This window comes from Salvelinus fontinalis, chromosome 30, assembly GCF_029448725.1.
Source record: "Salvelinus fontinalis isolate EN_2023a chromosome 30, ASM2944872v1, whole genome shotgun sequence".
Taxonomy (NCBI): Eukaryota; Metazoa; Chordata; class Actinopteri; order Salmoniformes; family Salmonidae; genus Salvelinus; species Salvelinus fontinalis.
Window position 1 is genome coordinate 35,377,946 of NC_074694.1, and position 13,943 is coordinate 35,391,888.

The following is a 13,943-nucleotide window of genomic DNA, read 5'->3' on the forward strand; positions in this document are numbered from 1 at the left end:
CCCCGTTGGAATTGTGGTCCATAAACGCTACAACAGTGAGCAGGAATCTCTCCCTCTCAGTCTCAATCCACTCAGTATCACAAGTAATCACTGAAAACACTGGTATTGTAAGTGCTAACAGCCACAACAAATACATAAACCTAAATATACAAATGTGTGACAAAAATAAATCAAAACCCTCTCCATGAGGGGATCCAATGGGGGGCATGGTTGACGATGGTGGTGAGAGACTGAAGAGGACTTTTGTCGTTCTAAAACGTTAGTCCCAATGCCACCTCGGTGGAGAGTGGAGCAACATTGGTGAAGGCATCTTGGTGACCCAAAGCGGTACGACTGCCCCATTCACTGTCACTGTCCATTCACAGCATCATCAACTGTCTGTCTCGCTGTTCTCTGCAGGCAACCCCTTAAAATGGCATCCCCAGAAATTCAATTATGAGGCAGGACTAGGGAGCTACTGGAGAGGCTACTACACATGGAGGGAGGCGTTAAAAATCTGTATCCCAGCCAGACATATCATCTGGAGGAGGGTCATCGTTGTCCTCTGGGAAACTGTCAAAGTTGCTTGTGTCAGTTGAAGACGAGACCTGATAGAGAAGAGGAGGGGCTGGATTAATTGCATGTAATGGTTTAATAAAGGAAGTCATGCTAACACTGGCATGCTCTTCAGATGCATCATTTTAACATGAAACCAACATCTGTTTACTTACTTCAGGGATGATTGGAGGAGTCAGGGTTCCTTTCCTCAACCCTTCCCAGTTAAAGCCTTCAAACCATCTGAGATTCAAAGAGAGAAACAGAGTTATCTTTGAAAACAGAGTTATCTTTGCTGTTGTTTTTTTTTGGTCTAAAGTGCAATCATGGCCATTAGCCAGGCAGGGTAAAGTACTTAATTGACTTACTTGTGCTTTTGGATATCTTTGACTCCATTTTTCAAGTTTCCAAGTCTTTCCGAAGGATTGTCCCTGCATAGTTTCTTAATCAAATTGGCAGCATTTTTGGTAATCTTCTTTGGAAATTCAATCATGTCGATTCCTCTCAGAATTATATTGTACGTCTTCATTGGATCTGGCCCTGAGAATGGTGGGCTGAAAAAGAAGCAGGAGCATTCATTTAAAACAAATATGTGGTAATTTAACCCTACATGTAGATGTGGGTGGGGTTAAAGGTATGAGAGACAGAGCAGGCATTCCTTCTGATCCCAGTCACTTATTCTATTGGATATACAATAAAACCTCCTACAGCCATATCCACAAACTTCCTCCCTCACCTTCCAGTCAGGAGTTCGTACATGAGGATTCCCAATGACCAGTAGTCAGCGGAGATGTCGTGCCCCTTGTTCAGGATGATCTCAGGTGCCACGTACTCCGGGGTCCCGCAGAAAGTCCACGTCTTTTTCCCAAACCCAATCTTCTTGGCAAAGCCAAAGTCCACCTGTGAAAAGATAGGAGCGCCAATGAGATCTCATTGACTGAACACCCTTTCCCGCAGCTGCTGTAGGTCTTGAGCCATATTATTATACTGCAGGTGTGAAGGTGTCCTCAGGTCTCTGTCCACTCACCAGCTTGGCATAGCCTCTGTGATCCAGAATGAGGTTCTCGGGTTTGAGATCCCTGTAGATGATCCCTTTGGAATGTAGGTAAGCAAAGGCCTCCACCACACAGGCTGTGTAGAACCGCGTGGTCGAGTCTTCAAATGAACCTCTGCAATGTTGAAGACAATATTCACGCAAGTTAAAATGATGAAGGCAGGGGAAAGCAAGGCAACATGGTATCTTTTGAAAGTGAATTGGTTGAGATGCATTTCCCATACCTGTCCCTAAGTATGGTCCAGAGCTCTCCCCCAAGGCAAGCCTCCATCAACATGTAAAGATACTTGGCATCTTTGAATGTCCGATACAGCCTGAAACACACATCAAGAACATGTCAACTGTAAATTGCGTCCTTTTCTTGAGGATAATGAAGTAGTCTATCGGAAGAGATATCAGTAGAGACACCTGGCTGAGATATCTCTACATCTAGCTAGTATCTGACATCTCTACATATACAGTGCCTTCCAAAAGTATGCATATCTTCAGAAAGTATTCATACCCCTTGACTTATTCCACGTTTTGTTGTCACAGCCGGAATACCTTTTTTTTATACACACAATACCCCATAATTATAAAGTGAACATTTTTGCAAATGTATTGTGCATGAAATACAGAAATATCTCGTTTACATAAGTATTCAAACCCCTGAGTCAATACATGTTAGAATCACATTTGGCAGAGATTACAGCTGTGAGTATTTCTGGGTAAGTCTCTAAGAGCTTTGCACCCCTGGAGTGTACAATATTTACACATTATTCTATTTAATATTCACATTGACGGGATGTAGTGGAGTGGGTCGAGAGCTTCAAGTTCCCTCTGTGTCCACATCACTAAGGACCAATCATGGTCCAAACACACCAACACAGTCATTAAGAGGGTATGACAATGCCTCTTCCCTCTCCGGAGACTGAAAAAATTTGGCATGAGCCCTCAGATCCTCAAAAAGTTTTACAGTTGCACCATTGAGAGCTTGAATGGCCCTATCACCGCTTGGTATGGCAACTACAGAGGCGCTATAGAGGGTAACGCGTACACGCTCCCTGCCATCCAAGACCTCTATACCAGGTGGTGTCAGAGAAAGGTCCTACAAACACAAATTGTCAAAGACTCCAGCCACCCAAGTCATAGACTGTTCTCTCTGCTTCTGCATGGCCAGTGGTACCGGAGTGCCAAGTCTGGGACCAGAAGGCTCCTGGACAGTTATACCCCAAAGCCATAAGACCGCTGAAGAAAGTTAATGAAATGGTTACCCAGACTATTTACAGACTATTTACATTGGTGCAAATTTTTCGCACTGACATTTTATGCACACACACACACACACACACACACACACACACACACACACACACACACACACACACACACACACACACACACACACACACACACACACACACACACACACACACACACACACACACATTATTATCTATCCTAATTGCTTACACCTACTTACAGTACACGTACATACTGTATTACCTCAACTACCTCATACCCCTGCGCATTGACTCGGTACCGGTAATCCTTGTATATAGCCTTGTTATCATTATTTTTTTGTGTTACTATTGCCTTTAGTTTTTCTTATTTGCAAATTTGTATACATTTTTCATACTTTTTAAATCTGTATTGTTGGGAAAGGGCATGTGAGTAAGCATTTCACAGTAAAGTCTACACCTGTTTTATTCAGCACGTGACAGCACGTTTTAGGTTATTGTCCTGCTGAAAGGTGAATTTGTCTCCCAGGGTCTTGTGGAAAGCAGACTGAAACAAGTTTTCCTCTAGGATTTTGTCTGTGCTTAGCTTTATATGGTTTTATTTTTCCCTGCTGATGACAAGCATACCTACAACATCATGCAGTCACCACCATGCGAAAACCTCCCCTGACCTTTGTGGTTGAATCTGTCTTTGAAATACACTCCTTGATTGAGGAACTGTACAGATGTATGTGTGGGGTACAGAGATTATGTTGTCATTCAAAAATCATGTTAAACACTATAATTGCACACACAGTGAGTGCATGCAACTTATTATGTGACTTGTTACCCAAATCTTTTCTCCTGAACATTATTTAGGCTTTCCATAACATACTTATTGACTCAAGGCAATTTGTAAAAAAAAATCCAAAAACATAATTCCACTTTGACATTATGTATTGCGTGTAGGCAAGTGACACAAAATCTCAATTTAATCTATTTTTAATTCAGGCTGTAACACAAGCAAATGTGGACAAAGTCAAGGGGTGTGAATACTTTCTGAAGGCACTGTATGTAGCTACCTGACAATGAAGTCTGAGTGGGCCTCCTGCATGATCTGCTTCTCGGAGCGGATGTGCTCCTGTTGCCGAGTGTCCACGATGTGCCTCTTCTTCAGGATCTTCATCGCAAAAGTTTTGATCTCATCGCTTTTTAGCTGCACCTGCAGGACACAGACGACGCAAGATATACAGCATCTCAAGGTCAACGACCACTAAAAGCGAAGTTGTAAACATGTCCTGGCTGTGCAGATCAAGTCTTAGTTGAGCCATTTTTAACATTTGTTCTGGGACCCAGTAATAGCAGATGAGTCATGGGTCTATTCGTAACTCCGGAGGACCTGAAAATAGTATGACTGGGAGCAGACATTCTTCACATTGCCTATCTCAGGGAGCACCTACATTTCCAGGGTCATTTAATCCCCGGGATGTCTAGCAATGTATTGCACTACAGTGAACACGAGGACTGGAGGCAGGCGAAAGGCCACTTGTTTTTACTGAGGATGCCGCAGTGCCGAAAATAGGACAGGGCAGGGGATTCCTCTTTAGGCCAAGCTACTGGGCTTTTCCTTTGCCGCAACTCTGAGACCCCACTGGTCCGCATTGCTCCATTCTAGCACTCACTTGATCAACCCTCACTTGCTCTGTCTATCTGTTTACATGCTTTCAAGTCTTTTATGTGTCAGTTTAAGTGTATATTCATTTTTATTGACAAAATTCAAATTGTGCATTACAATATACAGATAGCTGCCAAAATAAAGGAAACACTTGAGTAAATGAGGGATACAAATTATATTGAAAGCAGGTGCTTCCACACAGATGTGGTTCCTGAGTTAATTAAGCAATTAACATCCCATCATGCTTAGGGTCATGTATAAAAATGGCCAGTTGCCCATTATTTTGGATACTATGGCTAGAAGAAGATATCTCAGTGACTTTGTAGAGGGGGTTCAAATGAGCATAAGGGGGTGTTCTGGCAGCTCATGGTGGCACAGTGCTTTATTTTGGCAGTTACCTGTACAATGAGTCAAAAGTTGTTTCTATATTCATTCAAAATATAAATCATGAGTGTGTTTTGTGTGTAATTATAAATCAATCAATGTTACAACTAGACATAGTTGAAGTCTGGGCCTAGATTTGGTGTAGTTAATCTCACAATTCTATTAGGCCTGTACTACAAGCAGACTGAAGTTGGAAAGTTTCAGAGAACTCCTATGCTATGTAACACTGTGGGTCACATGGCAGGGCTCCATTACCTCTTCTGCCCTCATAGTGGAAAGTTACTTCAAATAGCCCAAAGACATTCTTGCTACCTGACCTGAGACTGCTCCGTTACAGGACAAGAAGACCACGGATCCTTCCTGTCCTATATCTCCCAATTCAGTTCAAGATCTCTTTGCTCTTTATTCCCTGACAATGGTTTATAATGAAATAGGACATGTGTCTCAAGAACTGTCTGGAAATGTAGAGCTCCAAAAAGAAGCTATTCGATGATTCAACGATGTCTGCATCTAATTACCTTCCATAGAAAATGAAATCACTCGACTACAGTAATCGTGTTCACTCTTGAGGACCTCTTAGCAATTTTACCACCATGGAAAAACTGACATCATCATCCATGGGCAACCTTGACTATTCAGTCTACCCAGTTGATACAGTTTCCTAAAACATTGGGATTGGGAGTGAAACAGTGTACAAAGAGACAAAGACGTTATAAAACATATAGTACATACAGACAAACAGTACATACTTTATTTAAACATCCTACCAGCTCCACACGTCCGAAGCCTCCGACCCCCAACGTGTCAATTATGTTGAAGTCCAACAGCTTCAGGTTGCAGAAGAAGGCATTTTCCGCTTCATATCTACATTTTTTGAAGTGGAAAAAGGGAAACTTCTTAGAAGTCTGGATGGAGTAGGAGGTGATAAGTAATGACAATGGCGGGGAGGGAGCCGGGAGACTGTTCTGGCGCTCCCTCTCTTTCCGCACTGGGATAGGTAAGATCAACTCACGCATCTTGTCCACACCTTGGTCTGACCAAGTAGTGAAAAGCAATCAATCAATTGGAGCCCTCTGATAATAGTCAATAATATGGTCAATAGAACGGAAGTTATATGCCTTGCAGGACACAGTTATTGATCTGTTGCTTCACCAACACTTTCTACACAGCATCTGTAAGAGTTCTTTCTCGAAAGTGGAGTTAAGACGCCATTTCCAGTTCACATTTCGAGGATTCGAATATAGCGTTATCTGGGTGTGGAAGATTGGTGAATTAGCCAGATCTTCAGATTTTGTCTGCATGTAATCGCAGTCCAAACACGCTTTCTCAGAGTCCTCTGTGTGTGTTGAGTTCAGAGTCCAGCAATTACAACCCTCAAGGTAGAAATCCTGACTTTGAAGAAACCACCCAGAGTATTGCAAACAAAGCATAGAAAATAAACAGGCATAAACTTCTGGTAGAGGTAACCTTCTAAAAGTTCAATCCAAAGAAGATCAATCCAACACTGAAACAACTCTGCAGACAGTCAATGAATTAACTTTACAATACGTCCACTTAGACCACAAGGTAGGGAGAGACTAAAGCCTTGAATCCAGATTGCAGGACAGCGACTAAGGTGGGTGTCCGTGTCAAAACAAAAAGCCAAGTGTACTCGGCTCCAAGTACCAGTGACTACAAATACTGCCTGGCTGATCCCACTGGTATTAATAGCATTTGGACATTGCTTGAGGTTCACCCAGTTAACATAGCTCTCACACCCCTACGCCATACTGCCCAACTGAGACTCCATCATCTGCAAGGCCTTACACCTCACTTATAAACTTGGAATGCAGATCACACCTCCATATTAAAGAACCATTATAGGCAGGATTTGGTCCCTCGCTGAGCTGAAGTGGAGAGTGTCATTTGACTGATTCCCTGATCAGTTTGAACCAACTTTGTTGTTAACTACAGTCATGAAGGATGGTCTTCGATTCAGCTAATTGGTGAATGAGTGAATATAATAATCCTGTATGGAAAATCTGACAGATAAGCAGGCCTGAAAATATCCTGTGAACCAGGCTATCAGGTTGTTTCCCAGACATCTGAGCTACTGAGTGATCCCCCAGAATCTGTGTTGGGACATGTAACTGAGTGTCTGCATCATCTGTCCCATATGCTGAGAATTATCGCCCATCTTCAATGTGAGTTTGAGGTGAACAAAACAGGAAGCGCCCATGTCATTTTAGTAGTATGAACTCACAGCACACCCTCTTTATCACACTTTTTACCCCACTGCATCACACTATGCTGGTGGGACGTGAGTCCTCAAAGACAGGGAGAGGGGAGTTGCTACTAGCCACGTCTGTTACAAACTTCATGTTATCCAAGGATATAGGTGTCACCTTAATGCTTTCTGGCAGTGCGTAGAAACGGACACCAGCCAATCAGAGAGGACCATTATGGGGTGCTGTCAAGGAGCAAAGAACCGCATCGAGTAAGCCTTGACTGAGGCCAAAGTCACATTACCAAACGCACATCAGCTGATCGCTCATCGGACTTAAGTCTGGTGACCCACCGTTGAAGCCCTACGTATTATGACGAACCATAGGTTCTGGGTTTATAGGTCTACTCTCAACTGAGACTGTGTAGGCGGGTATAAAGACTTTACTAAACGCCACACAATAATTATAAACTTTTACAAGACCAAAGATCTAGTCAATGTCTATATAAATGCTCAACTCATGTAAATGGTATTTTTACAGTTATAATGTGTCATATTCGTAATTGTTGAGTGTATAGCCTAGTGTATTTGTTTTCTGTTTCTATAGTAACGGCTTAAACACACATCTCCCCCATCCCCTCATTTGTGGCCCCCTGACTTGTCGTGGAGTCCATTTCACCAATCAACTCTCTCGAGGCCTTAAGAGGAAAAAGTTTACGGATGGGGTGTCACATGATGTAATTGGTGAGCTGCTGACAGAAGCTATGCTGAATGATGCCTCCAGTAGACCAGACTGTCAGAGGCCTCAGCGGTGTGGTGATTTTCCACTAGGTCGTTCTTCAATCCAGTCGTTTGTCCTAGGGTAGCCCGTGACTCTGAGAAGCAGTTGGGACGTTTAGGTTAACAGTGACCTTCTCATGAAGCAGGACTGTGAATGTAAAAATCAGATCGAGTTCCAGACACTTAAACCCTATGTATTTTGTTTCACAGCCCATATGAGGCATTAGTAGCCTACTGACTTAAGTCAAGTGACTTTCTTATGTAAGTGTACAAGCCTATACACAACGCCATATAGCCTACAATGCTTGTAGGCATTGTAGGCTAGAAAATATGTGTATTTAAACCACAACATTGCACCGTATGGATAATGAATACTATAGCTACACAATGTCCTGTTATGAGACACACTTATATAAAAATTTGGGTTGAAAAAAAATCCTTACTATCCAATCGAATTTCTCTCGGCTCCGCCCCAGGCCCCTCAAAATACCAGAGCTGCTGCTGAAAAGCGTGCTCACGACAAAACAGTCACATTCCTCCATTCTGACATGACTACTTCCAATATCTGCACTATTGCTGCCGTGGCAGCTGTCAAAATATCTGCTAAGTCCCAACCTGGAGCTGAATGAGGCCGCTCACCTCAGGGGTCAATGCACAACTAAGACCGACCTATAGGGGTTTGACCCCCCCACCTGTTTCACAATACAGCCACCACAGGGGCAGAGATGACCAAAAATTATCCCGATAGAAGTGGGCTACCAGGTGTTAATGCACAATGCAGCAATTTGACACGATTATGTCCCCTTGACCTGAAGACCTGACAACTCAAGCCTAGGTCAGTTCAACTTGGTGTTATCCTTGTCTCATTGTGTTTCATTCATTTAGGCTACCTTGCATCTTATATTTTAAGAAGGCACATGTTCATCAATCGTGTATCCTTTGATGTTGGGAACTTCTGATGATTTTAAACTATTTCACTCGAACCATGTACTCGTAATTGTACCTTTAATTTAATTTGCCCTATTTTCTATTAAACTAATATTAAAGCTGCACTATGCAGAAATCGCTCCGCCATTCCCTGATTGCTAAAGTTCTAATCGTTTTAATTTCAGTTTATGTGACAAAACAAAGCACGAATAGTCTAGACTAGAGAATCATTGTACCATCTAAACCACTGAAATATATTTTCCTTACCAAAAAAATATTGTATTTTCAGCTGTTTGAAGCTGGTGTACAAAACCGAAAGTCAAAGACGCAAAAACGAAACTTAACGGGAAGCATAGGAATAGCCCACATAGCAGATCTACCGCTTCTTAGACTTGCTTTCAAATGAGAATGACAGATCTATAGCTCATATTTCTACGTGAATTTGGTTGGGTCACCAAAAAGTTACATATTGCAGCTTTGCCACCATTAAATGACTACTCTACAAATACAGCTCCATATCTGTGCAGTTCTGTTGTGATCGTGTAGCCGTAAATGTCATGGCCTTGGGATGCTTCTGGTTCCTGATTCCATTCTCAGAGCTAAGCACGAGGTCTAACAGTCAAACATAAATGCTTTACTACAGCGCTGACCTCCCATCAATCTCATCTTTGTTCCCTGCCAGTCATATGGCAGTAATGGCAACTGGTAATCTGTGGGAGAGCTCGCTTCACATAACTCATGTCCACAAGAACAGGGATAACATTCAAGTACGGTTGTCTTTTAGGTTGAACACGGTCAATGTAGGAGTAACTAAAACATAACATCTCGGACAAATAATGCATTGCACATTTTTTGTCTAATTGTTTTGCAATATAAATTCTGTTGATCCTCCAAAATGGGCCAAATGCTAACTTTTATGCAAAAGTCTGAGCTACACATAATATTCAGCCTAAGGAGAGACCACATGACTCCACTATATCCATATAAAGTAGCCTATTCCTTATTTGGAAGTGCAGCATTTACATTATATGGTTTCGTGTCATTGTTCCAAAGCACAATTAACCTTGTGAATGCAGTGGTACTATTCTTGAGCTGTCAAAGAGACACTGCCTAGGCTAGAACTAAAGGTCAAACACAAAAATAAACTCCTCTTGCCTAAGTGTCTCTCAATATAGTATTTCAGCAGTCAACAGGTCACAAACCCATTTGATTTACCAATAACATTACAGATAATGTTTATGAGTTGATCAGGTATTAGAAATGATACTTTTTGAAGACAACTGTACCACTCTCTTAAAGAATGTGATTATAAAATAAGAAAACACAATGAAAAGTTTAATCTCCACAACAAAACAGGGAGACTGAAAGGAGTTTAAGAAGTCAATCACACACAAGTAGAAACCACAAGATCAAAGCTTCTGGCCTGGCTGCCCTGCACTCTTAAGACTGTGTCACATGAAGCAATTTGGACTACATTTCTGTTACAAATGCAAATTGAAAATGACATCATCTCACGCAAATTTTCTGATACATGAAGCAATTCAAACACAATTGAAATTGCATGCAACATCCAATCCTGTCATACATCACATCATGGTTTTATAAATAATTTGTTTATCAAACCGGTTGGTAATTGTAACAGCATTGATATTGAAAAAATACTGGATGTACAATATATCTAACTAGCCAAAACGTTGTCTATTTGCCTTTCTTTTTTTTTTTTTCAAGCTAGCTGGCTAGCGTTTGTTTCCCATGCTAGCAACGAAATAAGCTAGCTAGCTAGTGCAGTTCATGTTGGACAATTTCAGTTGAAACTGTACAGGGAAAGGTTTGGGTTCACTTATAAAATGCAATTTATTGACTGCCAGACCATGTACATAAACCATGACTAGAAATGACGTATAGAATTGTTGATACATTTCCCATGTCTCGTCTGTCGCAGTTTTTATCAGCACTGACAGCTGTGTTGACATGACAACAGAATGATATGACGAGTCATGTCAACTTTTTTCTGCTCATTGATTGGACATTGCATTCAGTCAGTTGCAGGAAATAGGATAGATTTGTATCTCTTGCGGTCCAATACAACTAGGTTGCAGGCAATTATGTTAGGGTGACACGCGGAGCAACCCAGATGCAACTTTGTTTCAAGCAACATCAATTGCATCCAGATTGCTTTGTGTGACATCGGATTTTGAAAAAATGGTTCCAAAAGGGTTCTTCGGCTGTCCCCATTGGATAACCCTTTTTGGTTCCATGTATAACTCTTTTGGGGTCCATGTAAAACCCAAAAGGGTTCTACCTGCAACCAAAAAGGATTCTTCAGATGGTTCTCCTACAGGGATAGCCAAACCTTTAAGGTTCTAGATGTAACCTTTTTTTCTAAGAGTGTGTTGCCACATAGAGGCTGTTTATACCCCCTACTACCCCTCTACCCCCGACTGTCCACAGAAGAAAACATGTGTTTACAGGGACCTAGAAACAGCTGCCCAGGAGTTCTCCTGCCCTCTAACGTTTAGAAACATAGGCCCTGCTTCGCCAAGGTAGGCAGAAAAATAAGAAAGGAGTCCAGGGAGAAGGCACAGTAGCCTACAGCCAGGGAACATAGGGAACCCTAGGGGCACGGAGGAGGCAGGTAGTGGGGTAGGGGATACTAGCCTGAACCCAAGTCCTACAGCCCTCCCAGTCCCCCTTGTGGTGCAACCTTTGGTGTGAGAGACCCTTGGGGTGTAAGATACTGTTCAGTTTCAGCCTCTGGGCACATTGTGTCCCCACGGTTGGGGATGCAGTCTTCCCTTTGCATAGAGTAAGCCCTTCTGGCTAAGGTCCGAGTCCGAGAGAGAGAGAGAGAGAGAGAGAAGGCCAGGGACATAGGGCCAGCTGTAGGATTAGGATCCTGATCTGCAGGCTGACTGATGGGATTGCTGGAGCTGAAGTAGTAGCGAGTGTATTACTCTACAAGGAACATCTGTCAACTAGCAGCTTGACATCAGTTTGTTGGCATATTAATGTTTCTACTGTAGATGTCAATGTTACCAAGACAACATAATACATAATTGAGAACTGCGCTTACTTAACATGGGAAGCGCTTGCTACCACGACTGCAAACTCCAGACCCCAAAACGAGGAAATTAAAGATTTCCTCTCCTGTTGTTTCCTTCAGATAAGGCTTTATTTTTGACGTTTTTGTGTGCTCCTCATAAATCAGACAACCTAAAATAGAGTTTGTTTTCCCAGAAACAACACAAAGCCCATTTTAACAACTAGGCCTACAGTTCTCTTAGTAACTAATGAACGTCATTAGACCCCATGGACACAAATAGAGTCTGGTCTCTATCCTTGAAAAGTCAATCATACACAAGTGGAAACCGCAAGGTCAACGCACACACCTTATTGTGAGTTCTGTATATTTCATTGACCCAACCGAACCGTGAATTACGTGCTCTCTATACTCCAGCCCATTGATATGCAAGAGGACTGATGAAGGCATGAGAGGCCGGTCTGTCTCTATAGTAAATACATTATGCATCAAGATGCACACAACAGTAAAAGTGACTGTTGTTACTATACCATGACAACAACAGTTGCTAGTGATAAGAGGAATCACAAAAGGATATTGAGGGGTAAGCACATTGATATATCTCCTTAGTTACTAGTCTATGGCCTGTTTCATTGTCAATGAAAATATATCTCAATTTAAGAGATGTCCATGTGTGACTGTGAACAGGCTTAGACAGCAATGAAGCATTTCCTGTAATAAGGATCACTAACCATTAGAGGGGGCACTTGCAACATTTTCAAATGACAGTAGAAAGGCAATACAGAGAGTGCTTTAGCCTACAATACAAATGAATTGTACATTCATAATGAATCCTGTTGCTATGTTATGCAGAAGATGGCAGAGGAATAAGGCATGTGATACAATACACTAGGATCTACAGGACACCCACATAACAGATTTAGCCAAATTAAATATGCTGTCTGACACACACACACACACACACACACACACACACACACACACACACACACACACACACACACACACACACACACACACACACACACACACACACACACACACACACACACACACAGATGTATAATAAATAATCCTGCAGAGGAGGATTTAAATATCTGTTGGTTTTTTTTGAATCGCCACCAGGGGGCAGCTGGAAGCGGTGTTAGGGTACAATGCACACAGTACCTAACCTCAGCAACAAAAAAAAACAAGACCCTGTCTCAAAGATATTTCGAGAAAAAAAACATAACTTCACAGATCTTCATTGCAAAGGTTTTAAACACTGTTTCCCATGCTTGTTCAACTAACCATAAACCAATGAACATGCACCTGAGGAATGGTCGTTAAGACACTAACAGCTATTAAGGTCACAGCTAGGACACTAAAGAGGCATTTCTACTGACTCTGAAAAACACTGAAAGAGAGATGGCCAGGGTCCCCTTATGCATGAGCGTGCCTTAGGCATGCTGCAAGGAGGCATGAGGACTGCAGATGTGGCCAGGGCAATAAATTGCAATGTCCGTACTGTGCAACGCCTAAGACAGCGCTACAGGGAGACAGGACGGCCAGCTGAACGTCCTCGCAGTGGTAGACCACGTGTAACAACACCTGCACAGGATCGGTACATCCGAACATCACACCTGCGGGACAGGTACAGGATGGCAACAACAACTGCCCGAGTTACACCAGGAACGCACAATCCCTCCATCAGTGCTCAGACTGTCTGCAATAGGCTGAGAGAGGCTGGACTGAGGGCTTGTAGGCCTGTTGTAATAAGGCAGGTCCTCACCAGACATCACCGGCAGCAACGTCGCCTATGGGCACAAACCCATCATCGCTGGACCAGACAGGACTTGCAAAAAGTGTTCTTCACTGACGAGTCACGGTTTTGTCTCACCAGGGGTGATTGTCTGATTTGTGTTTATCGTCGAAAGAATGAGCGTTACACCGAGGCCTGTACTATGGAGCGGGATTGATAGGGAGGTGGAGGGTCCGTCATGGTCTGGGGCGGTGTGTCACAGCATCATCGGACTGAGCTTGTTGTCATTGCAGGCAATCTCAACGCTGTGCATTACAGGGAAGACATCCTACCCCCTCATGTGGTACCCTTCCTGCAGGCTCATCCTGACCCTCAGGACATGACCCTCCAGCATGACAATGCCACC

At 42.7% G+C, this 13,943-nt stretch overlaps 1 protein-coding gene across 5 annotated transcripts in view; it reads right to left on the reverse strand.

Annotated features, from left to right (window-relative positions):
• Window positions 1–13,943, reverse strand: part of prkg1b (protein kinase cGMP-dependent 1b) — a 167,323-nt gene continuing 153,380 nt past the window's right edge. For 2 of the 5 annotated variants that reach the window (XM_055890652.1, XM_055890650.1), the window contains exons 10-17: window positions 5,596–5,710; window positions 3,870–4,009; window positions 1,813–1,902; window positions 1,562–1,703; window positions 1,271–1,434; window positions 903–1,088; window positions 711–777; window positions 1–587 (exon numbers count right to left, since the gene is read on the reverse strand). In XM_055890652.1, the coding sequence (XP_055746627.1) occupies window positions 489–587; window positions 711–777; window positions 903–1,088; window positions 1,271–1,434; window positions 1,562–1,703; window positions 1,813–1,902; window positions 3,870–4,009; window positions 5,596–5,710 (1,003 nt within the window). In that variant the 3' untranslated portion in view covers window positions 1–488. Of the gene's footprint in view, window positions 588–710; window positions 778–902; window positions 1,089–1,270; window positions 1,435–1,561; window positions 1,704–1,812; window positions 1,903–3,869; window positions 4,010–5,595; window positions 12,727–13,943 lie in introns of those variants that run through there. The other 3 variants (XM_055890653.1, XM_055890651.1, XM_055890654.1) reach the window with 2 other exon arrangements.